Source organism: Eumetopias jubatus, unplaced genomic scaffold, assembly GCF_037043125.1.
Source record: "Eumetopias jubatus isolate StellerSeaLion01/CBP00866 unplaced genomic scaffold, mEumJub1_p1.0 scaffold_7, whole genome shotgun sequence".
Lineage (NCBI taxonomy): Eukaryota > Metazoa > Chordata > Mammalia > Carnivora > Otariidae > Eumetopias > Eumetopias jubatus.
Window position 1 is genome coordinate 108,997,818 of NW_028274813.1, and position 27,482 is coordinate 109,025,299.

At 41.7% G+C, this 27,482-nt stretch overlaps 1 protein-coding gene across 3 annotated transcripts; it reads left to right on the forward strand.

Annotated features, from left to right (window-relative positions):
* The first annotated feature begins 270 nt into the window (after positions 1-270).
* Positions 271-26,388, forward strand: KIF23 (kinesin family member 23). 3 transcript variants are annotated; one of them, XM_028100437.2, is made up of 24 exons: positions 373-398; positions 1,898-1,967; positions 3,086-3,214; positions 6,677-6,782; positions 7,195-7,331; positions 7,522-7,631; positions 8,079-8,249; positions 9,495-9,536; positions 10,227-10,339; positions 10,491-10,612; positions 11,887-11,989; positions 15,998-16,077; positions 16,159-16,278; positions 16,503-16,629; positions 16,970-17,128; positions 18,075-18,232; positions 18,929-19,102; positions 19,386-19,565; positions 19,854-20,165; positions 22,954-23,184; positions 24,059-24,141; positions 24,292-24,370; positions 25,028-25,098; positions 26,074-26,388. In XM_028100437.2, exons 1-24 carry the CDS (start codon positions 388-390, stop codon positions 26,087-26,089), a joined length of 2,904 nt encoding a protein of 967 aa, XP_027956238.1. In that variant the 5' UTR covers positions 373-387; the 3' UTR covers positions 26,090-26,388. The 3 variants fall into 3 exon arrangements, with proteins under 3 accessions (XP_087881004.1, XP_027956235.1, XP_027956238.1); XM_088024878.1 differs by lacking the exon at positions 19,854-20,165 and having other exon boundaries at positions 271-398; XM_028100434.2 differs by lacking the exon at positions 9,495-9,536 and having other exon boundaries at positions 271-398.
* The last annotated feature ends 1,094 nt before the right edge of the window (positions 26,389-27,482 follow it).

Genomic DNA, 27,482 nt, shown 5'->3' on the forward strand with positions numbered 1-27,482 from the left:
CCCTCAGTTTCCTCCTGGGTAAGGGGAAGGGTTGGATTTTACTACGTCTGAGGTCCCCGTTCCAGCCCCGCAGCCCTGACACCCAGACGCCGCGCGCTCCGGTCCGGCGGTCGCCTAGGAGACCAGCGCCATTTCCGGCAGAGCAGTCATTTCCTCCGAGGCCCCGCCCTTTTCCCCGCGGGCGGGTGCTGATTGGCCCGTTTGAAATGCGCCGGGCGCGAGCTCACCTGGGCCCTCGGCGGCGTTTGCCGGCTTCCCGGAGCGCCGCGCCTCAGCCGCCTTGTCCCGCTTCCCGCGGTCCGACCCTGTGGCCCGCCGCCCTCGCCAGCCCGCCCGATCGAGCCCGGCGCCCCGCGCGCGCGTCCGGGCAGCACCGAGCCCGCTGCCATGAAGCCGGCGTGAGTACCAGGCCGCGGGGCTGGGGCTGGCGTCTCCTCGGTCTGCACCGAGCCCCGTGCTGTCCGGGCCGCGGCCCCCAAAGTGGGAGCCCCCGCGTAGGCCGCTGAAGGGGGGAGCCCGGGTGGCGGGGACCGGTCCGCGGCGCGCCCTCCACGACTCCCCCTCGCGCCGGAGTCCGGCGTCCCGCCCCCGCCTCCCGAGGGCAGGAGAGGCCGGCCCATGTCGGGGGAGTGGGGGGAACGGGGAGCCCTGGGCCGGGTGGGCTCCCGTCAGCCGGGGTGCCACGCGCCTGGCTCCGGGACCGCCGCCGCCAGCCCTTAAGGAAGTGCCCCTTTCCCGCCCGGCCGCCGGCGCGCCCAGGTTGCAGTCTGCCGCGGGTGGGGCTGGCGGGGGCGTCGCCCCGCGGGGCTGTGCCCTGGTATTGGGGGCGCCGGGCGGCCTCCGACCCTGGAGGGCCCTGGCCCCCCGCGAGCGCGGCGTGCTCTTCCGAGCCCAGCCCGTGGCCTGGAGGCCGTCGAGACCAGGTACCGTGGCGGGAGTCTGGGCCGGCTGACAGCCCCGCCCCGCCCCCGAGCGCCCAAGCCCGCGTTCCTGTCCCAGCCCCGGCGTCCGCGCTGCACCGCGTCCGGACCGCTCCTGGGTAAAGCAATACTTTGCCAAACGCAGCTGGTTTTCTTAAGGGGTCGAAGTCAAAGTCTTTTATCTTAAAAAAAATTTATTTTTTGGAGTTTAAGGAAAACCACAATACTTTGTACTGAAAACACTGATTTGCTTGTTTCATCTCGGAATGTGTTGAGAAAATATTTAATAATCTGTAGGCCATGCCAATAATTACACTTACTTTTAGTGTTAAACGTTCATCTGCACTGTAGATAAATGTGGGGGTTGCCTTGGAGGAAAGCCGCATGCTAGAGAAATTGGTGAAGTCAAAATATCTTTGGATTCTAAGAGATAAAGAAATGGCAGGTTGGAGACTAAATTTTGTTTGGGGACAAAGGATGATAGCTTGGAGAACTCAATAAACAATTGTTTCTTAAAAGTATAGACAGATGTTGATCAAAGAATGGATTTCCCCATCTACTTTTTTATCATTTGGTGAAGTTAATCCTTGCCAGTCTGCCTTGGCAATGGCTGTTGGGGCAGTGTGTGTGCTTGTGCGCATAGATAAATGCCTTCAAGATAAGTGTGGTCAATTATCTGTAGATTTTTCAAATTTGTAGTGCTTCTGTAAAATTGTCCTTCAAGAAAAAATGCAAGCTATTTTAAATATAGAACTATTATCTAGTACTGAAACCATCTCCTGAACCCAGTTATCCTTACTTTTGCATTGTGTGCTATAAACTTTCTTCTAATGCAGCTTATTCTTATGTTGGGGTGTAATGTTTTCGAACTGCTAAGGGAGAACTTTATAAACCCTAGGAAGGTTGTCTCTGTATGAATTATAGGTGAGGTTTTTGTATGTTATTTTGAACTGAAGTTTTTTTTAACCTATGACCAGGAGGACTAAGACGCCCAGGAAACTTCTAGTGAAGAAAGGATCCCAAACGAGTCTTAAAGACCCAGTTGGGGTAAGGTCTCCTTATAAATTTGTGTGTGTGTGTGTGTGTGTGTGTGTGTGTGTGTGTGTGTGTGTTCAGTCCTTTTCTGTCTTCTGTATATACTTGGAAAGGATGGAGATGTGGAAGCAGAGTCTGAAAACATTTAGTGAAATAGGTAAGGCTGGTTCCAGCTTTAAAATTTTGTTTCTATGGGGGATTCACAGTCCAGTAAAATGAAGTCTTTGGTTGTCATCTGCATACTCCTATAACTAATTATAATTTGAAAAGTTAGATAATGAAAAATATTCTTCCACTGTCCCGGAGAATTCTTCCTGCTTTCTCGGAAGGCAGGGAAATTTCTGCTTGGATGAGCATCCTCTCCCATCTTCAGGGCTGTTAAATAGTAACTGATGGCACGCTTCATAAAGACTCTGGTGTAGAACAGTTTAATTCAGTCTAGTAACTAATCATAATTGCATGTATTTCATGAGTTTCAGGCTTGGGAACTTGCTTTTAAAGGCAAATGGCAAATAAAAGAAGGTTGGTTTGCTCTGAGATATTTTTCTCTCTCTCCTTCACTGGCACTGGAATGTGTCTCTTCTTTTAAGTTGAGGGAACCAGATACTTTGCACATACGGCTGAACAGTTTTTCCTTAACCCTATCACTGATTGAGAAGTCGTGTTTTGGATGTTGCGGTTATTTGTATATATGTATATTATTATACTTATTTGTATATATTTACTTGTATATTAAGTGTTAAGCTGCCCAGTTTGACATCCAATTTCAAAAAATTCTAACAGCTTTTCAAAAATTCTCATTGTATGATGTTATTAATTTTAGAAATGTTTGTATTAATGGTAGTATATAGCTTTATTCAATTTGTGCCAGTATAATAATAGTGTAGAGAAGCTGTGTGATTTGATGCTTTTGTTATCCAAATTTGTTTTAATTGTATGTGTATTTAAAATCCCTTGTATCTGATATATCTGTTTACATCAGACAATTTCTGGTAGCAAGTTTTGGTTTTCATAGCTCTAAGTTCATATAAATCTCTTATGTTGAGAAACCAAATGTCGGATGAATGAATGGGAAGCTTAAATGAAAAGTAGTCAACCTTTGTTCTGGAAGCACCTTCCTGTAATTTCAGGTGTACTGTAGGGTGCGCCCACTGAGCCTTCCTGATCAAGAGTGCTGCATAGAAGTGATCAATAATACAACCGTTCAGCTTCATACTCCTGAGGGTTACAGACTCAACCGAAATGGGGACTATAAGGAGGTAATTGCCATTTGGAACCAAGCTGTTTTCACTTGAGATGTTCTCTCCGGAAGGGCTTTACCATTGTTTACATTTAACACAATTCACGTTTCCACTTTTTTGAAAAACTTGTTTACTTACCTATAACCACCATATATAAAGTGTGCATAGGCATACGTTTGGTACATTTGAGTTTAGAGGATTGCTTTTACAAGTTAATTTCTTGTACTGGATTATTTAAGAGCATGGGTTAGGGATCGTTTAATGAATGATTGTGCTAGGTGGCTATACACACAGACACACATGCATACAATTTCCTGTGCATATTAAAATAGCAACAGGCATTGTGTATTTTCATGAAGTGTTCTTTTTTAGTAAAATCTTGAGCAAAGTGAGTTTAGTTCTGTTCCACAAACATTACACTAAAGCTGCAGGGCAGAAAGAGATTTTCAAAAATGAGTAAGGCACAATCCTTCCCTTTACGGGGCTTACAGCTGAGCTGGAGGCACAGATGGCAGACAGACCTGTGTGCTGAAAGAGATGGACGATGGCAATGCAGGAGGAAGCAGATTCAGACTGTTGTCTCTGCTTTCCAGCAGCCTTTCACTCCCGTGCACCCTGCACTTGTGAGCTTGTCACAAGCCTACAGTGGCCTCTGGACTGCTCATATGGGATGGACACCTCTTGTCCTGATCATCTGTTTCCCAGCAGGACCGTCCCTCGCGAAGCCCTCTCCCGTCTCCTGTCCAAGCCTTCATGTTCTCGGCTCTCACCGTCCACCCTTTGCGGGCTTCTCTTCCTTTTCCAGCCTCTCAGTAGTGGGGTGGGCTATACCCAGGGCTCTCTTTGCCACACTTTCCCACGGCTTTAAATGTTGGTTATACGATAATAATTCTGGAGTTTTTTCTGTCTTCAGCCTAGACTTTTTCTCACCTCTAAACTTGAAGATCCACTGTTTGTCATATAGACATCTCAAATTCTACGTGTCCAAAGGAACTCTTGATTCCCCCCCACTCTGAATCATTTCCTCCCTTGTCTTCTCTCAGTCAGTGGTAGCACCATGTGTCCCCGCTCGTATCCCATTCTGTCAGTTCTGCTCCAATGTGAAACTGTCCTTCTATCTCCACTGCCACCGCCTGTCTTGTCCTTGCTATTATAATTACCAAGACTAGTGCTTCTCAAATGATCTGTGGTGAAGGAACAGCTTTTTAAGATTTTCAGTTTATCGTGACTGATACTTTCATGTAGCTTTGCCATCTGAGTTAGTCCACAAAGAAGTGATTTGATAATCTGTTCAATGAGATGAGCCTAGTGATGCCATGCTGGGATGTGGCAGCCATGTCAAATGGCTACAGAAGTTTCTAAACTTACTCCAGATTTCTCTAATTCTCTCCTTCTAGACAGGAAACAAAACAGTTCCCAGAGGGGCACTGGCTTGTTGACCATACTTTGAAATCTAACTGGACTGCTTGCTTCGTCTCTGAATCTTACTCTCCAGTCCATTTTCCACAGAGCCGCCAGAGAGATCTTTTAAAGTGTAAATCTGATCTGACCCTTTTCCTGTTTAAAATCTTTCAAGGCATAAAGTCTTTAAATGGGCAAAATCCTGCTTAATTGCTTTCCTCTTTCTCCATGGTCATCTCTTGCTAGTCATCTAGTCCTCTGAGTTCCTTGGTTAAGCCCAGATCCTGCTTCAGGGCGGTTCTCTTGGCATGGACTTTTCTTTCTCTTGGCTCTTGTCATCGATGGCTCCTCATCTGTGGATTTCAGCTTAAACATCACCTCCTGAGAGAGAGTGTCCAGACTACCGTATCAGAAGCGGCAGTCTTCCCTGCTTCTGTCCTGGTCTGCCCTTTATGTGCTTCCTTGAAAGCACTTAGCACATCAAGAGATACGTTTATTGTCTCTTTCCCCGGCTCTAATGTAAGCTTGGGCGGGGGTATGTACCTTATCTGTCCTGTTCCCCATTCAGTGAATATGGATGAAGCATGAATGAATAGTCTGGGAAGGCTTCGTGGAGGAGTGGGCCTTCAAAGATGTCAAATAATCGAGAACTGCCTTACTGTGAAGAACTTCACTTCTCTATTAGATTAATTTCATATGTATAAGTAGACAGAAAGCTTGGTGGGGATTAGCAGTCCTCACTGCCTTGTCACAGAAGGCAGCGCTGGCCTGGAAACGGCTGGGATACCAGTCAGCACCATAGGATTGGGCAAGTTCCTCCTCTGGGCCTTGGTTTTCTTTCCTGGTAAGGAGGGGTTTGTTCACAAGAACTTGGAGGTCATCTGACTGATCTGTCAGCACTATTTATGTGTATCCTTTCCATTCTAAGATTCTTTGTTCTTCTTGTGAACTCTACAGCTGTTTTACAGGATTGGAATAAAACCTTCCACGAAGTGAGAGTTAGCCTAGCTGAAGCAGGTGTGTGACCTTTAACAAGTTATCAAATGAGCATAATAATAGTATGTAATCGAAGGTAAGAGTGAAATGATTCACTGCCAGGCGAAGGCAGTGCTTGGCACATGTTGTATTAGTGTATGTTTGAGTACTATTCTAGACACGTCTCCTTTTGAGGGGACAGAACTGCTAATTTTAAAAACATAAGGGTCATGATAGTGATATCTGTACAGGTTGAATTTAAGGACAAAGGTATAAAACAGGAAAGGGGGTGCTGCTTGACAAAGGCTATAATCCATAATGAATTCTAGTGAATGCTCATGTAACAAATAACTTAGCAAGCACTGACCTTCGTGAAGTAAAAACTGCGAAATTCAGGAAGGTCACAGAAACAACTGTAATGTCTACAATACAAAAAAACTAAAAAATAACAAAAACAGAAATAAGAGAACTTCAGGCTCTGGATAATTAGGACAATTTAGTTTACCTGAAAATAAATTTATATATACCTCAGTCCCCAGTCAAATTTTCCAAATAGGAGTTTGGTAATATTTTTGGTAATATAGTTACAGCGTTATAATAACCATATTTTGATAGAGATTTGATAATTGAAGTACTGACTTTTTTAAAGGTAACAATTAAAACTTATTTCATAGAAAAACTCAGATGAGATTATATTTACAGTTCATTTCTGATTTTAAAATGGTACACCAAAAACACGGGTTTTATGCTGCTATGGCATTTTAAAAGAGCAAGTGGTAAATTAGTATATGGAGAAAGGCTTGATGATTTTCATAAGTCTGTGACTGAGTCATGATAATTTTGATCTTTGTTGTCCAAAATCAGCCTTGGTCTGTGAAGCATTAGTGGACTTAAGACTTCTGCATTCTCTTTATAAGGGGTATAATTGAGTTATGTCATGACTTTTTTAAGGGTTCCAAGTTTAAAGACTTCATGTTTTTTCTTTGTGTGTCTAGATCTTAAATGTTCACTAAGAAACATCTGAATACATTTAAATGGATGTATTTCTAGCTTAGATAGAGTGAAATTCCATTCATAGGCTTTTTATTTTTTTCTTCTTCACAGACTCAGTATTCATTTAAACAAGTATTTGGCATTCATACCACCCAGAAGGAGCTCTTTGATGTTGTGGCTAATCCCTTGGTAGATGACCTCATTCATGGCAAAAATGGTATGATTATTGGAGTTTTTGTTACATTTCCTTTTTTGTCCCCCTCTGAAAAAACTTTTTTGATACTTACATATTTGGTTATGTTTGGCCTTGAATTCAGATTTGATTTCTTAGGGTGGTATAAAATCTACTTTTTAAAATTTCTAATTTTGATTTAAGTAGGCTCCACCCTGGGCGTGGAGCCTAACGAAGGGCTTGAACTCACCACCCTGAGATCAAGACCTAAGCTGAGATTAAGAGTCGGATGCTTTACCGACTGAGCCACCCAGGCACCCCTAAAGCCTGCTTTTTTGAGCTGGTTAATTTTAAGTGTTTCTTAATACAATGAAGAAATATTAAAAGTGGAGGACTTTTAAGATATAACCCAGTGTGACTTTCAGTATATAACTCCATGTGACTTGCTACATTGTAGGTCTCCTTTTCACATATGGCGTGACAGGAAGTGGAAAAACTCACACGATGACTGGTTCTCCAGGGGAAGGAGGTCTGCTTCCTCGTTGTTTGGACATGATCTTTAACAGTATAGGGTCATTTCAAGCTAAACGATATGTAAGTGTAATTTCACTTGAGGGCACAGGGACCAAGAGACCTGTGGATACAGTAGTGTTAAAGGAAAAACAATTCACTGGATACATTTTGAAACCTTAAGTAGTAAATGTTTCTTATTTCTCAAATATGTTTCTTGCTATTTAAGTCAAATTCTTAAAAAATCATGGTCTGATTTTTACCCCCACTTCAGGTTTTTAAATCTAATGACAGGAATAGCATGGATATACAGTGTGAAGTTGACGCCTTGTTAGAACGGCAGAAAAGAGAAGCCATGCCCAATCCAAAGACCCCCTCTAGCAAGTAAGTAATTACATTCAATGTGACACTAGCCTAAGGGGAACCCTGTCTGGTGGCTTTCTCAGGCATAGGGAATGATGAACATGAAGGGGAGTTGGTCTGAGAGTTGACTGTAGTGAGATCAAAGTTGAGGAATGTTCTTCATTAAGTTTATTTGCTCAGATTTTCTCTCTGGTTTTGAGCACACGGTCCTTGAATTTCTGTTTAGAGAAGGTGCCACTCTGGGTGGGAGAGGGTAGAAAAGCCGGGGTTGTGTGTCTATAAGGACATAGGCGGGGGGGAGGGGTGGTACTGTTGGCTGACCATGAGTATCAATAGATTGCTTTGTGCATTTCTGCTTGCAGTGACAGGTCTTTTAACTTACATCTTTTAGTTTCCTCTTGAGATAATTTACTTTTGATACTGACTCAATGTGAAAGAACAGACTTTTTGGCTTTTTTCTTTTTTCAGACGACAAGTAGACCCAGAGTTTGCAGATATGATAAATGTGCAAGATTTCTGCAAAGCAGAAGAGGTTGATGAAGACAGCGTCTATGGTGTATTTGTCTCTTATATTGAAATATATAATAATTACATATATGATCTATTGGAAGAGGTGCCGTTCGATCCCATAAAGCCTAAGTAAGTAGTGAAGAGAGTCCCATGTTAGCTGCTTAACCTTGGGGAAGCCACTTTACCTCAGTGAGCCTTAGTTTTCTCAGTGATAAATGGTGATAATGCTTTTGTTTTCACAATGAAATGTAACTTGTATATCATGCAGCTGGTGTTCAATGCATAGTTTTATTCTTAACCAGACATGCAGCTATAATAGGGTATCAGTGGGTTAAGGTATCTTAAGAAGAAGAGAGACCTGAATACTCATCTTAGACATTACTTTTGAGAACTCTTGGCCTTGGGACTGTATTTTGAGAAGGGCTGTAATTGTGTAAGGAAGTGTCCCTGTGGGGTTACGTTTCAAGAACCTAACACTTAGTGTTGGGAGTTTGTAGCCACGTTAACCATCTGTGGTTGGTAATCTACAGAGCAGAGACCAAAGCTGTTGTCATACAACTAATACAGATCTTTCATCCCTGATTAATATGAAGTTACATCTGTATCATCTTCCACCAGAGTTAAAAGACAACTCCTTAGACTTCCTTGGGTCTTGGCCGGCTCAGACTGAAGAGCAATTACAGCCTGGCATCACAATCCGTGTTTGTGCCAGAGCAGACTCTGGAGTCTCATTTCATATTAGTATCTTGTTCTTGAGTTGATGGTTTTGTTCTTAAGCTAAGTGCTTATCTTCAGTGCTATCTTTGTAGGGCCTCTCAGAACAAATAATATGAAGACTAACTGAACAATCCTAGAGAAACAGCAGGGTATTTAGAAAACCATGAGACTGAGGACAGGTTTAATAAATTACATTAAGCAATTTATGGATTACTTCCTTTCCCATTTGTTTCAGAGTATCAGTTGTGTGTACTCATTTTCCTCAACTTTTGTGATGTCATTCGTTGCTACCAAATCCATTTCACTTTTTTGCGCATGTGCCAAGTTTCTGTTTGGTTTGTTCTAAATGAGATTATTTTCAAAGAAGCCTATCTTGGTTTTAGTCTTACAAAAGGAAGACTGACAAATGTGCCTTGCATGCCTTGTAACCTTTCTGGTAACTCCTTGAATGAACTCACTGGGTGCATATTTGGCACTGAATTCAGATTTAATTGGTTAAGGTGGTGTTTATCCTGCCTTTTTGAGCTGGTTAACTTGAAAATATGATCAATACTATAAGTAGAGGGTTTTCAGGAGCCGACTCATCGTGACTGTCACTGCTGTGGACCAAGCCTGGCTGCTGTAGAAACGGTAACTTACACCTTATTCCTTTGGTAGGTGGAACAGTTGCAGCACGCCCATGAGGAACACAGATTTTGTGTATGTGATGACATTGACTCTTTTCTTAAGGAGAAAGGGTGCAGTTATACTAGTGGTTGGCATCTGTGGCATGTTTGCATGTAGGTGGTTTTTCGCTGGCCGGCTGCTACCTCTAAGCCCCTCCCTGCTGCCTGGGGAATCTACCCTCTACTGAGTGATGGTGGCTGGCACACATTTCTCCCCCCACCGCTCACGAGACTGAGACTGAACGGGCTTTCCCTTTATCCTACTGTGCAGATCAAAACTTGACCAGCCACTTTGAAAAGATTGCCACTCCTGGTATATACCAAACTCTTTCTGAATTTGTCTTTTGCTGACTCTGATGTGAGAACCAGCTCTCTGTTGATCTTTAAAATTAGGGAAAGGCTAGATTTTGATGCTTAACCTGTGCATGTGATGTTGCTATAATTCTGTTCTGTTCTCTACTTGTTTAGTGTTTTGTGTGCTTTATTAGAACAAATTAGAGCAAAGCTTCTAGAACAACATAGGTTCCCGTGACCCCGTTATGTAACTAATCCTGACTATATACCCTTATACTTACCCAAATTTCCTATTTTTTTGGAGCTCTTGCCTAGGCCTATTCCTATTATAAGAATCGATGTCATGTGGCCTGGCATTTTAGTTCTAGTCTTAAGCTGAGATATTGGGATCTCATCATTTAGCTGACTGATGTCTTTTTCTTTCTCACAGACCGCCACAATCTAAATTGCTTCGTGAAGATAAGAACCATAACATGTATGTTGCAGGATGTACAGAAGTAGAAGTGAAATCTACTGAGGAGGCTTTTGAAGTTTTCTGGAGAGGTTAGAAACCGAGCTAAAATTAGGAAAATCTGAAACAATAAATATAATCTTGAGAGTTGCTACTATAATTTGATGGCAGTACTTTTTTGTAGAAAGCATGTATACTGTAATGACTGAGTGCAGGTTTGATCAATGATGTCTGTTATCACAGGTCAGAAAAAGAGACGTATTGCTAACACACATTTGAATCGTGAGTCCAGCCGTTCCCATAGCGTGTTCAACATTAAATTAGTTCAGGCTCCCTTGGATGCGGATGGAGACAATGTCTTACAGGTAAATTTGTAGTGTGTGGAGTTTTTCTTGTTTTAACTGAACCCTTAGTTTTTGGAACTAGAGTTAAATCAGGGAAGTTTGACTGCAATGGAGACTATTCTAGAATTATTAAATGTGGGCGATGACATTTAAAAATTGTTCCATTAGAGAGTGTAGTTTTGGGAACCTGGCTATTGAATCTGAGAACCTGGAATTTTGCTGTGAAAAAGGTTTAAAAATCTTTCTAAATCTCTTTAATAGAGGAGGTAAAATGAGTATGTATGAGTCATTATTTTATCTCTGAAGACTCATTTTGTATGTGGGAATTCAGTTAATAGTTTTAAAATGTCAGCGGTTAACTTTCCAGGGTAGGTATGGTTTAGGAGATGACAATTCTAAATTCTTCTCTTGGCTGATAGGCCAGTAGGGCTCCCATTTGCTGAACATCCTTTACTGCTGGGCCTGTCACTACAAGGCTTAGGTCAATTAGTAAAAGCATTTGAGCTGAATAGGAATCATTTAATAACTTTAAGCTATTAAAGTGTAATTCCATGTGAACATTATCATGAAGGTTTCCGCATGTCATCAGAAGATGGTACGGCAGCATACTGAAGACCACCAGGATTCGAATTCTGAGCCCTATTAATTTGCCAGCTGTCTGACCTATTATAAACTCTTTATAATGTTGTGAGGATTAAAGGAGGCAATGTATCTAGAGTTCTTAGGCCACTGCCTGACATAACACAGAATCAGCATTTATAAATGTTAGCTAGAAAACGCTTGTAAGTCAAGCCTCCGTATACACTTGCTGTCCTTTGAACACCTCTAATATTACAAAGCAGTTGTGTACCTCTTACTTTTCATTTCTTACACAATTAGAGTATTATGAAATTTTTCGATTATAAAATGGTTAAGTATCTAGTTATAGAAAAATTTAGGATAGGCCTGTTCTAGACTCACTACTTAGCAGACATGGATTGAGATCCTGCGCATGAGGCGCTGCACAGGGTGCTAGAGATGAGAACATTGGTTGACAGGCAGTCCCTGCTTTCATGGAGCTTAGAGTCTAATGTGGAAGACCAGACAATGGGCAAGTCATCCTCACTACCATGAGTATGTTGAGCATATGCTCTTAGCAGACTCTTCCCCCAAAACCTGTATCCTTTGGCCCTACCGTTCCGTATTGTGCAAACGTGATATTCATAAGACTTAATGATTTGTTGACTGGAATATATTTAAAGAACATTGTAAACCAGTTATACCTCATGTTATTGGCATTACGATCTTCCCTTCAGGAAAAGGAACAAATCACTATAAGCCAGTTGTCCCTGGTAGATCTTGCTGGAAGTGAAAGAACGAACCGGACAAAAGCAGAAGGGAACAGATTACGTGAAGCTGGTGAGCACAGCATAGTACTGATTTATTGCTACAACTTTCAAAAACTTGCAATGCCAGGCTGTCATCTGCTTATTGATAGGTGGTTTAAGCATAATTGTCTTCAATTTTGATAATTCAGAGGCTTAGTGGTCATTGCTGTTTCTTTAGTAATGCTGGTTTGGTATCAGTATATTACAATACACTGACTTCTTGAAGAATAAGGGTAAGTGGTTAAAATAAATATAAAGCAAGTTATATTCATATTGTATCTATTGTCAGTAAAGTACTAGATCCTTAAAATTAAGTGATTTAACAGTGATTCCAACATTCATACTGGTGAAAATTAGCTTTTAGAGGTGGGAAAAATGTTTGAACACAAAGCGAATTGGAAGGAAATCTGTTTTTTTGTGTTTCTGTTTTTTTTTTTTTAATCTTTCATTAGTGTAGCCATTCATGTTATGTTTTACATAATAGCATTTATGGAGTGTGTACTGTGCACTAGTATTTGAACACGCATCCAGTCTGGGGGTGTGTGTGAGGGGAAGTTTAGGGGGAAAACTCATGAAGTTGACACTTCAACTGAGTGACCTCTATGGAAGATAGGGTTAAAGTCAGCCTTGACAGAGGAGGCAGCCACTTGTAAACTGAGAATATGGCAGGGTCAAGGTCCCTGAAGTGGAAGGGTGTGGGTTGGTGACCCCTGACAACTGAAGTGGCAGAGCACGGCAAGGCCAAGAGGACTCTTGTCTGTCATACTAAAAAGTCTGAATTTTGTCCCGAAGGAATAATGGTGGTTGCCAATTATTCAAGGACTAGTGTGTATCTCAGTATTAACGACGCATGGGCTCAATTTCTTGATTCTGACCTTTCAGGATTGTGTCATACCCATTTTTCAGATGAGGAAATGGGTTGGAAGAGGTTATGTAATTTTCCTAAGACTGGAGCCTGGGTTTAAACCGAGGTTGGCTGGATTCTCAACGCTGTGTCTTTCTACTGTTATACAGCCTCCCCTTAAAGTCAATGAAGAATTAGTCTTTTAGAAAGATTGTTTTCCCATATAGAGAATTAATGTACCGAGGTAGGTCTAGAGATATGAAGAGCAGTTGGGAGCCTTTTGCAGTAATTCAGAGGAGCAATCTTGTACCCTGGAGGCAAGGGTGTGAGAAAAGTGAGAGCTAGTTAGGAAGTCGAACTGCATGTGGACAGGAAGCAAGAGGGGAGGGCAGATCCAAGATCTTGGCTGAGAAAGCAGTTTGAGGTGCAGGTGTGGGCCGTTACAGCGTTTGTGTTGGATGTGTTCAGCTTGTTCCAGTTCAAGTGCCTAGTCACTGGATGTATACGCATTTGCAAGGAGAGAGATTTGACTTGAGGTGTATAGGTTTAGGTTTTGCCAACATGATGGAAGCAACAGAGGAGATGAGATTATTCATGGAGGACACATGGGAACAGGCTGAGGGCAAAGCCTTGAGGAACAGATGCTTGAGGTGATTGATTTGAAGAGCCTGGGAAGGAGAAAGAAGGTGGTAGCCAAGTGAGATGACCAAAAAAAACCAAAAACTCCACATTATATATGTGTATTTAAGACAGAGAATCTGGAAACCAGATCACGAGAGGAAGGATTCACCTTGATGGGAAGAGGTTTATCTCAGTGGAGGAAAGTAGAAGCTTGAGGGTTTTGATGCTTTGGGAAAAAACCAGAAAGGACTAGCAGTGTTGATATGGATGGGGAGCAGGTCACAGGTGGGACAAAAACGAGGGTGTGAGCATGGGAAGAAGAGGAGATTGTGGTTGGGGCACAGGTTTCTAGAGGTGGTGCGGTTCGGAGTGATAAAGATGTGGGGTGTGGGCATAGCTGTGCAGCTCCCATGGTGAAGAGAGAGACTGACTGGAGTTGAGGGAGTGGGGGTCCTCTGGCATCATATTAGAGTAGTCCTCACCGGCATCAGAATGACCCAGGAGCAGGAGTGTGGTGGAGCATGGAAGGGCAGCAGCTACGGACTAGGAGAATGTTGCTGGCCTCCTCTGCTCACCATCCTTATAAAATGTCAGGCTTCAGAAAACAAGCGATTTTCACTTGGGCTGCAGCAGGGAGCATTATCCTTCTGACAGAGGGTAAGCCTGCAGGGCTTTGCACCATGACTGCATGGCTACTTCCCAGAATAATTCTGAGTGAATAACATAAAATACACAGGATTACGGAGGAAACTGATTAGATGGAAATGTGTTTCTGAAAGTTTTTGTTTGAGGGAGAAAGAGCGCATGAGCAGAGGGCGGGGCAGAGGGAGAGGGAGAAGCAGACTTCCTGCTGAACAGGGAGCATGATGTGGGGCTCGATCCCAGGACCTTGAGGTCACGACCTGAGCTGAAGTCAGATACGTCACTGATTGAGCCACCCAGGTCAACCCACCCTCCCCCTTTTCAAGTAAGCTCCATGCCCAGCGTGGAGCTCAAGGCAGGGCTTGAACTCACGACCCTGAGATCAAGACCTGAGCTGCTATCAAGAGGTGGATGCCTGGGGTGCTTGGGGAGCTCAGTTGGTTGAGTGTCTGACTCTTGGTTCAGCTCAGGTCATGATCTCCTGGTCATGAGATCGAGCCCCACGTCAGGTTCCACGCTCAGCAGGGAGTCTGCTTGAGATCCTCTCCCTCTCCCCCTTACCCTGCTTGTACTCTCTCTGAATAAACAAATCAATCTTAATAAAAAAGAGTCTGATGGCTAACTGAGCCACCCAGGCGCCCCCCCTAAAAGTATTCTTAAGGCATTTGTCATTACAGTAATTTACATGCTTCTTTATTAATGCCTTAATTAAAGATGCACTAGTAGGTCCTATAACTACATAATTTCAAAGTAGTAATGAATATAAATATCTTGATGAGCAATAAACTGTAATGTGCTATAAAATTACCTATGATTTATACTGACAAAAATCACAGGTACCACTAATATTTTTGGCCTGAAAGGAACTGCTAAATTTCAGGAGTCAGGAAAAAATAAAGGTATAATTTATTTCCCATCCAAGTATGCAGACTTCCTGAAACACCCATGGACAACATGGACCCCAGGTTAAGAAACCCTAGCAATTAGTGAGAGATGGGTAGAGCTCTCTATGAGGGGTGTGAGGATGTAGCGAAGTCTGTTAACAGGAATTTGGGTTCCAGAGAGCACAGTGGAAGCAGGAAGGTTACCGGGAGTTGCAGTCAAGGAAGAGGAATTATGAATCATGGGACAATATGGGGGCACAGATGAGCTCTGTGTTTTGAGAGGTGACCAAGGATGAGAGCACGGTGGGGGTTAGCTGATATATTTGGGGGGTCTCTGCAAGTGAGATCTCCTGCATTACTGGAGGCCTGATGAATTTGTCAGGCTTGTCTTGGCTCAGAAGTCCAAACAGGAGTGGTCAGAAGTAACAGCTATGTTGCCTTAGTAATCTTATTTGGGGGCGCCTGGCTGGCTCAAGTAGAGCATGTGACTCTTGACCTCAGGGTTGTGAGTTCGAGCCCCACAATGGGTGTAGAGATTACTTAGAAATAATAAAATCTTAAAAAGAAAAAATACTTGTTTGGATGTGGAGGGGACAGAGTTAGCTGGATCCTAACACACACGACTGTTGGAAACAGGAGCCCCTCTGGGTGCTGGGCAGACTTAAGTGCTGATGAAGCCTGAAATTGTCATGCTTTTGAGATAATATTTTAATATGAGGATATTAAACATGTGCATCTAATAGACTTTCATAGAATTTAAGATTTGGAAGAAACTTTATTGGCCATGAAGTATGTAATTCCATGGACAGTCCTTTTGATAGGAATCCTTGAAGGATGGTGTTCAACCCCCTCTTGAAACACTGCTATTAAAATACTCCTGAAATACTGCCAGGCCATGTGAGGACAGCTCCTTAGATTGAGCCACTAAAACCTGTTAGTTGTAATTTCCATATAGTATTTCCATGAAGTGGGGATTTTATAGGCAGACAGACCACATTGTAGCTACTCTATTGTTTTCAAATGTCTTCTGTTTATATTTTCCTGTCAGGTAACATTAATCAGTCATTAATGACGCTAAGAACATGTATGGAAGTCCTGAGAGAGAACCAAATGTACGGAACTAACAAAGTAAGCAACAGCCTGTCATCATTTGTAGAGCTTTGTGTGCATTCTTGTGCCTTATATATTTGTGTTTGAATGTATTTACAGATGGTTCCATACCGAGATTCAAAGTTAACTCATCTGTTCAAGAACTACTTCGATGGGGAAGGTAAAGTACGCATGATCGTGTGTGTGAATCCAAAGGCTGAAGATTATGAAGAGAGCTTGGTAATTTTGATTATCTTATAAAGTCTCAGAGTTTCTATGGAGAAAACAACTATTTGGATGTGAAGAATGACGTTTTTAAATATTTTTAAAACTGATACAGAACCATTACAGAAGTGAACTAATGACCAATTTATTGTTTCATTAAGTAATTTCTGAAGGACTTGAATATGCTGACTTATAGAAACAAAAATGAAAAACCCCCTCTGATGTGTTTTGTATCTTAGCAAGTTATGAGATTTGCAGAAGTGACCCAAGAAGTTGAAGTGGCAAGACCTGTGGACAAGGCAATATGTGGTTTGACGCCTGGAAGGAGATACAGAAACCAGGTTCGGGGAGGTCCAGTTGGAGATGGTACGATATAGTGTCACATCATGTGCACACTGACATCTGTCAGTCTCTCCTTCCTTAAGATCAGTTTCACATTAGAGAACTACTACTTACTTCCCTTCCTCTCAAGAACCAAGTGAAAAAAAAAAAAACCAAAGTATAAATGAGTTTTCTTTTGTTACATACTATAACTCTTTTTTTTTCCCCCACTTTTCCTTTTTTATACCTCATTTTTAAGGAAGTATGATTGTGACAACTCAAGAAAGTACGTGGCTCATTGGGGGTTCTAATCACAAGTATCAAGTTGTTTAAATAAGCTTTCTTTCCTGTGTAACTTCTTGTAATTTTTTATAATTCAACGCAGAACCATTGGTTACAGAAGTGGTTTTACAGAGTTTTCCACCTCTGCCGTCCTGTGAACTTTTGGATATCAACGACGAGCAGACTCTTCCCAGGCTGATCGAGGCTCTAGAGAAACGACATCACCTCCGGCAGAGGATGATCGAGGAGTTTCACAGACAATGTAAGGGCCCAAAGCGGTCTGCGGATCATTTCAACTCCAGAAATGTTAATGAATCTGAGTTCTGTGGTGGGGCAGATCTTTAAGGAAGGGTTATTTGTTTCTGCACTTGGTAGTGCTCAAGGCATTGTTCAAATAGACTGACAAAGAACTTTCCCACAGGTCATAAGACAGAAGAAACAGGTGGGTGTGTATTCTCTCCCTTTTTTAAATCTACAGTGATGGACACGAAGGAATAATAGCTACTTTGCTTTTAGTTCCTACTAGTACTTACTTTGGCAAGGCACTTCATAACTATTACATATTAAAGACTGTCTTTGGGCAAATGACTTTATCTTCCATTTCTTGGTCTTCCTATCTGCAAAATGAGGATTTTAACTGTTCTTCCCTCAGAGGGTGTTGTGGGAATGAGATAATATGTGAGAACCATGTAGAACAGTGAACAAACAGTCTGGTACATACAAGTGCTCAGTGAGCAGGTTTACGATTTACATCAACACCAATTTATTTGAATCTTCAGAGGAAAGGTGTGAGATAAGTGGTATCTATAGCCCCGTTTTGAGAGGAGGAGATGTGCTCAGAAAAATTAAGTAACTTGCCCAAGTCCCATAACTAGTAATTGGTGTACCAGGGATTTCAAGTCCAACTGGTCCTAAATCTGTTATTTCTGTTTTTGCATTTGTTTTGAAGCAAATTGCTTATCTGTAAGGGCTGACAAGGGAATGCCGTAGTGCAAAATGAGACTCCGTGTTTTTCAGTAAAAACCAGCCTCTAGGGATATCTCTCATGTAGATTTGGGAACCAAACTCTTGATTTCCTTCTCAACTTGTTTTCTGCTACAGACTAACCCTCATGATTTGCTGAATAGCTACATACCGGTTAATAAAATCTGATTTCACTGGTTATTTTGGCATGGGGAGTAAACTTGGCCTGCATGCTTTTGTTTCAGCTATTACATTTAAAGCGTTGTTGCAAGAGTTCGACAGTGCTGTTTTAAATAAAGAAAGCCACATTCAAGGAAAACTAAATGAAAAAGAAAAGGTGATCTCGGGACAGAAATTGGAAATAGAACGCCTGGAGAAGAGAAACAAAACTTTAGAATATAAGGTTTGTTCTGGCATGACTCAGTGGATATGCGTGCTGGTAGGTTAGCACTGCTTTGTCTGACCTAGCGTTTGCCCTCCCGGCCTTCCACCACTGCTCACTGAGGGAGAGGCAGCACCCGGCCCCTTACTACTCTCCACCTCACTCCAGGAGAGGAAATGTGAGTGAAGAGCTTTAGAGGGTAATATACTCTTCAATTTTCTGAGTTAGGCTTTACCAATTGGAGAGAATGTTCTTGGACCAAACAAGTGAGGTTTTAGAGGGCTTTCATGAGTTTAGCTCTGGTTATAGCTTGCTTTTTGACTTAGGATGATAGGTTTGTTCTTTTATTTACAGAGTATCATTTAGGGGGTACCCATAAATGATATTCTTCATTCTAGACAGAAGCTCATCTCAACCAATAGCGTTCTCTCTTCTGAGAACAGCCTAAAAAACAAAATTCAGGTCTAATTTTAGAGGAAAATCATTTTCACATGAAGTCAACTAAAGCTTCGTCTTTTCTGTGAGGACCTTGTTTAGAAGTTCTAACTTCTAGGAATGGAGGTGGGAATTCAGATGAAATTGTAGAGGGAACTGTTTTCTCCATAATTTTTCTTTCCACAACTATGCCTGCCATGAGCAAATCACGAAAGCAATTAGTTCACAGCTACACGCAGTGTTTACAAGCCAGATCCTGAACACAACGGTCTGCCTTCCCAGATTGAGATTTTAGAGAAGACAACTACGATCTATGAAGAAGATAAGCGCACTTTGCAACAGGAGCTCGAGACTCAGAACCAGAAACTTCAGCGGCAATTTTCTGACAAACGCAGACTGGAAGCCAGGCTGCAAGGCATGGTTACGGAAACGACCATGAAGTGGGAGAAAGAATGCGTGAGTGTCGGTCCTACGGTGCTTACCTCTGGGATGAGGACTGATTTCCACCCTAGGTGGTCTGAATCGTGTTCCCAGGCCTAGGGTTTTGGTGGTGGCGGCGGCAGCGGCAGCAGGGGCCTCTGTTCAGTCCATCCCGTTTCCTTTCTCTGCCCTTAAAACGCACGACGAGGCGTGCTGGACTCTAGGAGGCCAGTCATTCTTAGGAAACAAGGTGGCTGGGTGGTTGGGTGCGCGCATTTGGTGTGACCGAATTAGAGATGTGTCCCTGTTGCTAACCTAGGAGCGCCGGGTGGCAGCCAAGCAGCTGGAGATGCAAAATAAACTCTGGGTCAAAGATGAGAAACTGAAACAACTGAAGGCTATTGTTACGGAACCCAAAGGCGAAAAGCCAGAGAGACCCTCTCGGGAGCGGGACCGGGAAAAAGGCACTCAAAGAGCCGTCTCTCCGTCACCGGTACCTGTGAGTTCTTCGTGGCTGGGGAGTCACGTGCACTAGAGAAAATTTGTTCAGATTAGGTAACTTTCTAGGATGCTCCATTTGTTGTTTTAGATTACTTACTGTATTTCTCCAACTTCGCTATGTAAATATTTCTAAGTTTAGCATAAACACAAATTTAGTGCAAATTCAGAATAAAACATTGAGTAACTCAGTAAAAATAATTCTAACGTGCTAAAGTGACAGAAAAGCAGTGAATTGTTTCTCTCGGTGTTTCAGTCTTGCTCATTAATTTCTCTTCCATTTTTTTAGCTTTCTAGTAACTATATTGCTCAGATTCCCACCGGCCAGCAGCTCCTGAGCCAGCCGCAGCTACGTAGGCGCTCTAACTCTTGCAGCAGCATTTCTGTAGCTTCCTGTGTTTCGGAATGGGAGCAGAAAATGCCTCCGTACAACACACCTGTCCATGTCACCTCTATTGCAAGGCGTAGGCAGCAGGAGCCAGGACAAAGTAAAACTTGTGTCGTGTCAGACAGAAGGCGAGGCATGTACTGGACGGAAGGCAGGGAGGTGGTTCCCACACTGAGAAATGAGGTAGAGCTAGAAGAGGACCACTGCTGCAGGGTCAGTGCTGGTGTTCTCTTAAAGCATCGTAGCCGGAGCGTCGAATCTTGGGGCTTGGTGGGGGTTTCTGTGACTTGATTCATTCAGAAAGTTCAACGGAAAGATGGGCGAACTCTAAATATAAACAAGGTCTAATTTTTGTTATTTACTTTGAAAAATCACCCTGAACTAGAGGCCTAGCTCTTCATCTGAAATAGCTCTAACACATCTGGCCACCGCGAGACCGCCAGCGAACACGGGTCAGTGGTGCGCGTCCCAGAGTAATCTGGGCTTTTCATTTGCATAAGCTAACGAGCAGCCACAAAATCAGCGCACGAGTGTCTCAGAGCACATTTTCCATTTTTTTTTCTTTGTTTTCCTTCCTCAAATTTTTTGCTGCTTTTGAACTTTTGTTTTTAAAGTTGTTTTCTCCAACTTACTTTGAAAAGTTTCAAACTCAAAAGTTGAGTTACCTTACCCCTTACCTAGATTTACCAATTGTCACTTATATGGACATATAATCATTTTTTCCTTGAACTTCTGAAAGGAAGTCCCTACCCTCTGTGACACTTCATCCCTACTAAGGACATTGTCCTGTAGAAACAGTCTTTTATCAAACCTAAGAAAGTTAACATTAATTGAATAAATATCCTCTATTTTTAATCTATGATCCTAACAAAGTGAATGCCCTGCATGTGGTTATTATGTATCTTCAATCTCTTTTAATATAAAATAGTCTCCCGGCCACCCTTTTTTTTTGATTTTCATGACCTTGACTGTTTTTGAATAGTCCAGGCCTGTTGTTTTGTAACTACTGAAGGTTTGCATGTCCAGTAAATTGCTTTTAATCTCAAGACCTTTATCTCAACCTACAAGGGCTCGGCCTCAGTCAAGGGTATTTAAAGAAATTCACGCTTAAATTTTCTTAAGGATTAAAGTTCTTCCTCTGACTTTGAATAAATGGACCAAGTTAATATTGTGGATTTATATTTAGTAAAATCTTACTATATAGCTCTTTTAGAATTTGTCTTTTAACAAATTAATAGTATTTTACTTTAGATTTCCTATAATTTAGGGTACAGATAAGCTTCATTTAGATGGCCTGCACTCCTGCTTATTAAGGGATAGCGATGAATTGCAAGGTATTTACCAAGACAACAGATGATTCTAAAGCCTAAGTTCTTTACTTTGCAAATTTTGCTTGAAAACTTTTTAGGGAGCAAATTATGGTGACTGGTCTTTCTGATCAACTCTAATAAATCCCCTTTATTTTTCATGAAGTTTACAGAGTGAACACTATTCAAGGCCTGCTTAAGCCTGGTCAACATTAATGTGGTATCTAATTTGGCTCTCAGATATTTAAGAGGATTTACTAGAGATTCTTTAACTTCTCACTTGAAATCAGATCTTTTTAGAAGTGCAGCAAAGTTTAGGCTAGTATCAACAACATATCTAGGTTTGTTTTGGCCAAAAATTATGTTAGGTGGGCTGAATTTATACTTCAGTGAGGAAGAAATTGTAAATATCTTTGATTCCATAAATGATAGTAGATTGTAACAATCTACTTTCTGAAGCTAGTTTCATAATGCATTTATTGCTAACCGTGTTCAGGAAAACTGTCACCTTTGTTAAATGGTAGGTCACGAGAGCCTGACTTTCTTGTTCAACATCAGGCCACTTTAAGAATGGAAAGTTTCCTGGGTTGCTGGAGGCGTGGGCATCTTCTGTGGCCAACCCTATGGTCCAGGTTCTCTGGTAGCAATGACTTGTCACTAGCACTTCAGCTGTTGATTGTGATTACATAGGGGAAATGCGTCAGTTCTCCAGACAGGCATCTTAAAGTTGGGATCTTCGTATGTGACCAGCTTGGAAGGACTGGGCCTGTGACAGACTGTTTCATTTGCTTTCAGTTATACAAACAGGAGATGTTTGAAGCAATGAGTTGTCTTTGGAACTATGTTCTGTATGTGAAATACTTTTTCTTGGACTGCATGTGCTAATTTTAACTGTCCCAGATTTACATGATAGTCAATTGGAAGCAACTAGTTTTTTATCGTATGATTGATAGAGACTGATTTGATACTAAATTTTTAGTTTGGTTCTTGGAATCTTTATGAAATGTTTGAGGAAAAAAAAATAGTTGGTATGTTTTAGCCATTATTGTATTTGAACTTGTCATGAAGTTCTATTTGAGATTTTAAGATCTCAAAGTAGTCAGAAGTACTTCATTTATATTCTCTTAATCATTTTATACATAGGTTTCTTATTATACCTTATGTTCTTTAGCATTTTGGACCATACAGTCCATTAATTTTTACTTATTTATTGTCTGTCTGCATACGGAGTGTTTTCCTCTTTGTTTAGAGGCCCGTGGCATGTTTAGGGCTTTTACTGACCTCATTTGAAGTTTTTAACATGGTTGTAGACCTAACAGATTCCCTTACAATAGCAGGCCCAAATAATGGTTTTGATAGGGAATGTAAAATGAATTCTCTTGAATACCACCTACACAGGAAAGCCTAGCAGCATAACCAGAACTTTTCCTTCCATTGTTTTGCTGAAAGGGAAGCTCCCTGGTGTAGAATGTATAATAGACAAGCGGTATTAAAAGATGTTTGTTGGTCTTGTGGTTAAATACAAAGAGAACATTTAAATTATCTGAATAACATATTTAGCTTTTGGAAAGGTGTGTGCATTTGTTTTGATACTGTCATCAACTAACGTAGCCAAACCTGCTGCACTTCTAATAATACCCTTAAATTAATTCTGGGTTATGCTTGTTTCTTGATTCCTCTTTCAACCTGATCAGAACGCACCACCAATTCGTCTCCGCCACAGACGATCTCGCTCTGCAGGAGACAGATGGGTAGATCATAAGCCTGCCTCTAACGTGCAAACTGAGACAGTCATGCAGCCACATGTCCCTCATGCCATCACAGTATCTGTTGCAAATGAAAAGGCACTAGCTAAGTGTGAGAAGTACATGCTGACCCACCAGGAACTAGCCTCCGATGGGGAGATTGAAACTAAACTAATCAAGGTAAAAACAAATTGACACAGGACGAAAAACATACAGAAAGTCAACTTCGCAAAAAACCACTTACTCTTCTGTTCCTTTGATGATACACAGGCAGTGTCAACGAAGATAAATGGGTGTTGATACAACCTTTTTGTTTGTTTCTTAGAAAACTAAAGGAACTGCTCAGGCTGTAAATCTGCTAAACTAGGACTAAATCAGCTGCTCTCTAGTGAACAGTCTCAGATCCTCAGGATTCTGTTAGAGGAACTCCAGATCTATTATTATGTACTTGTAGAGTTAGTTTTAACGACTACTTTAAAAGTAAACCCAAACAAAGAACTCCTACCATTTGTCAGTTCCAGATAAAAAGCCCACGTTAAAATGTGACCTATCAAAATTTACTGAGCTACCCAGAGCCCTTTCCCTTCCCTCGCCTGTAGAAAAATTATCCTTTGATCAGAGAGTCAATGAATAATCAGGGAAGTAAAAGCCAACTGGAGAAAATTTAATTTAGAGGATGGTTCTTAATTATAACCAGAGTTACAAATAAGACTGTAATATGAGGGAGGTGTGGTATACCCAGAGGACAGCATAATGTCTTAGAGCATTTAGAAATTTCTTGATCCTTGGTATAGTTTTTAAATTATAGACTGAACAAAAAGGAATATTATTTTTTGCAATTTAAGAATGCTACTGATTATATTGCATTGAACTTCTTTTGTTTAGTGAGAGATAATTTCGGAAGTATTTTAATAGCACAGTCTGCAGCACCATCTGTTTTTTGTGAATAGGACTTGATTTACTGTTTCATGGAGAATCTTAAGTTCAGTTTGAAATACATGTTTTTCATTCAGGTATATCAAAGTATAATGCTGACCTTTTCTCTCGGCTTCAGGGTGATGTTTATAAAACAAGAGGTGGTGGACAGTCTGTTCAGTTTACGGATATTGAGACTTTAAAACAAGAATCGCCAACTGGGTGAGTGATCTCAGATGTATCTCTTCAGAGGGCTACAGCTTTCTTAGCTGCTTATTCTTGCAGAACACAATATCCTATAAGATGTAGTATTAATTATCTGAAAGAGTGTAGTGATATCCTATGTCTCGTATTTTTCCTGTTTTTCCGCAGTCGAAAACGAAGATCTTCCACAGCAGCACCTGCCCCACCAGATGGTACAGAGTCGGAATGGACTGATGTAGAAACAAGGGTAGGGGTAAAAATTAAATATCTGTCTGCTTCATAAAAGTTAGGGGCAACCTATTTTAAGCCCCCTGGCTCCAGCTTTTCCTGCTCTCTGAAGCAGCTGAGGTCTGATCTGACATTGCCAGTGGGGCCTGTAGGCATGTTCCCCGTGAACCTGCCACGGTCCTCCTGTTTGTTTAGTCTGCTCCTACTGGAGCTCTCTGGCTCAAGGTTCCTGTTTTCAGTGTAGAGGGATAGGGCCTGAGGATCGAGTCAGAGAGCATCCCTGTAGAATAACAACAGTTCACATCAAATTGGTGGGAATGACTCTTCACAGAAGCACAGTGCCCTGTGGAACTGTTACTCACTGCTACTCCTGATGTGAGGCTCCTCTAGAAAGAGCACGGGAAGGGTAGGTGGTGTTAGGAGGCCAAGCTCTGGCCCTGGCCACTAACCTTCTCAAGAAAATTACCTGCTTGATCTCTAGAGACCCTTCCAGCTCACCATCTTTGGGGCCTCTGTCAAATAAATTGCACGTATCTGGAATTTTAACATAGGTGTCTCTGCTGCACTAGAAAGCAATGTGGGATTCCACCGTGGCTGAACCCGTCTGAGCAGAACTGTGTTTATAGACTCTAGAGAGAGGAGCTGATCTATTCCTCTTCTGTAATTTTCCTATTAGTGTTCTGTGGCTGTGGAGATGAGAGCAGGATCTCAGCTGGGACCTGGATATCAGCATCATGCACAACCCAAGTGAGTCCTGACTAATTGGACCTTTCTGTGTGTGTTCTCCCTCCTCCAGTATTTCCACTATCACTGCTTCTCCCTACTATCCACTTCTAAGAGGACATATGTGGTTTCTGTTTACCCCTTGGACTATCTGGGTCCTCTAGCAGACTTCAGCAGCAGGGCTGAGAACCTCAGAAGGCTTCTAAGAGCATTAACAGGAGGTGACGGAAGATTGCTCATGCTCACTGATACTTTGTTAGCGCTCATAAAGCTCTCAGAGGCTGGACTGAGATCACCTGTAAGGAGGGAGTCTGGAGGCTTTAGTCAGGGATGACAGCTCTTACGGTTCTTCATTCTTTCCGAACTTGCCTCTTGGTCTCGTTATAGTGCTAAGTGTTCACTAAAATAAAACGGAATGTGGAATTTATGGTAGGGGAAGGAATCACACTTTTCCTTCTATTAAGCACATACCCAAGAGTCTGGTCTATTCATTTTCTTTTTTAAAGATTTTATTTATTTATTTATTTATTTGAGAGAGAGAGAGAGAAACAGCATGAGAGGGGATAGGGTCAGAGGGAGAAGCAGACTCCCCACTGAGCCGGGAGCCCGATGCGGGACTCGATCCCGGGACTACAGGATCGTGACCTGAGCCGAAGGCAGTCGCTTAACCAACTGAGCCACCCAGGCGCCCCTTTCATTTTCCATATTAGTAAAATCCCCTTTCAAATGTTTACCTATACAAGTCTTTGTGTCCATTTTTAACACATGTATTCCTTAGGCAAGTTGGAAAATCATTGCAATAGGATGAAGGCAGGAATCCTGCTTTTTAAATTTAATACTGGGTACATATATTTTATAACCGTTACTTGCTTTTTCAGGATTTGAACTTTCTCACAGTAAAACCCGAGTTCTTGTAAAACCTTTCCTAGGAGGTCCAATTGCTATGAATGTGTCATTGATTGCAACAGTCAATAATAAATGCTGGTTTTCACATTTTAGGCGCAAGAAACCATGACCTGACAATCTAATTTGTGTTGGTGATTTCTCCAAAGCCATGGCAGGAGTCTTCTGAGTCATCTGGCAGCATTGTTGAATATCACAGACCTCAGATACATCATACACTGGTGCAGATCAGAGATCCTCCTATGGTTCCAAAGATATCTAGGATTCAGCACACTTTTTATATTCCATGCCTTGCCATATGAACTTTTTAATAATGCTATTGTTTTGTATATTTCTTATGTACTTAATAACTAATTCGCACAAGTGTTTTGTCCTGGGTGATTAAGGAAAAATATATGTAGATCACACTTTTTTTTTGTGATGTTTTCTGCTCTTGTCTGAATACTTAAGGTTTTATAAACAACAAATGCTGCTATAGATTAGCTTGCAAGAATGCACTTTAGACACATTTGACAATTCAAACTTTCAAAATAAGGATGTCAATAACTGGCTAATACTAAAGCCATTTTAGAAAGTTGTTTTGAATTTTGTATGTATATATCCACTTTCTGACCTTATAGATATGCGAAAAGAATTGAAATAAACACTAAGAAATGCAGTTGAGTGACAGTCATTTAACACATACTCCTAGCACCTAGCGTCATGCCTTGCATTGAGCTGATGCTCATTTGTTTCTCTCATCTTGGGGCTACCTGTTTTAAAGCACACAAAGGAACAGCTTCAAAACAGGGTACTTCTCCTGCCCAGGGACGCATTTCACCCCAGCAGCACAGCTTTGAGGAGGGACCTCCTTGACTGGGGAGAAGGAGAGGAGATAGAAACTAGAAGACTATCAAAGGACACTGAAGGAACATTCCCTGCTATCTGCTTTGGGATTTCAGTAGGAGGTCCACACAAGGACCTCTGGGACTACCCTGTGCCAGGTTCCCCCTACCAGCCTGTAGGCAACCACAAAGCACGGTGCTAAGCCTACACTTCCCCTCATTCCCTACCTCTGTTGCCAGCTTCTGGATTGACTTTTTTTACATGCAGTCCTGAGTTTACCTCCAGAACCAGCTCAGGTGAGGAGAAGCCAAAAACTTGAGCTATTGCACCACCTTCTGGGAAATAAAAGAAAGGTCTGCAATTGCCAATCTGTTGAACTATAGCAAAGTAAACAACTAAGAAAAGTGTGCTATTTCAATGCAATGGCAGAGGTACATTTAATCAAGCACTATAAAAAATCATGGTGATATGGTATCACAAAAAAAAAATTCTCCAGCAACTGAACCAAAGGTACAAAATATTGTGACTTAACTGACAAATAATTCAAAATAGCTATTATAAAGAAATTAGATGAGCTTATAATGAAACTCATGTGCTTCAATTTAGGAATAAAATTATTGAACAGGAGGTGTTTTTTTACCAAGGAGTTTGAAATTTTCAAAAAGAATCAGACAAGTTCT

Coding starts and splice junctions, on each gene's coding strand:
- KIF23 (XM_028100437.2), top strand. Junction 9,537..10,226: donor ATGAGGAACACAGATTTTGT/GTATGTGATGAC, acceptor TCTTTCTCACAG/ACCGCCACAATCTAAATTGC. Junction 16,630..16,969: donor GGGAGGTCCAGTTGGAGATG/GTACGATATAGT, acceptor AATTCAACGCAG/AACCATTGGTTACAGAAGTG.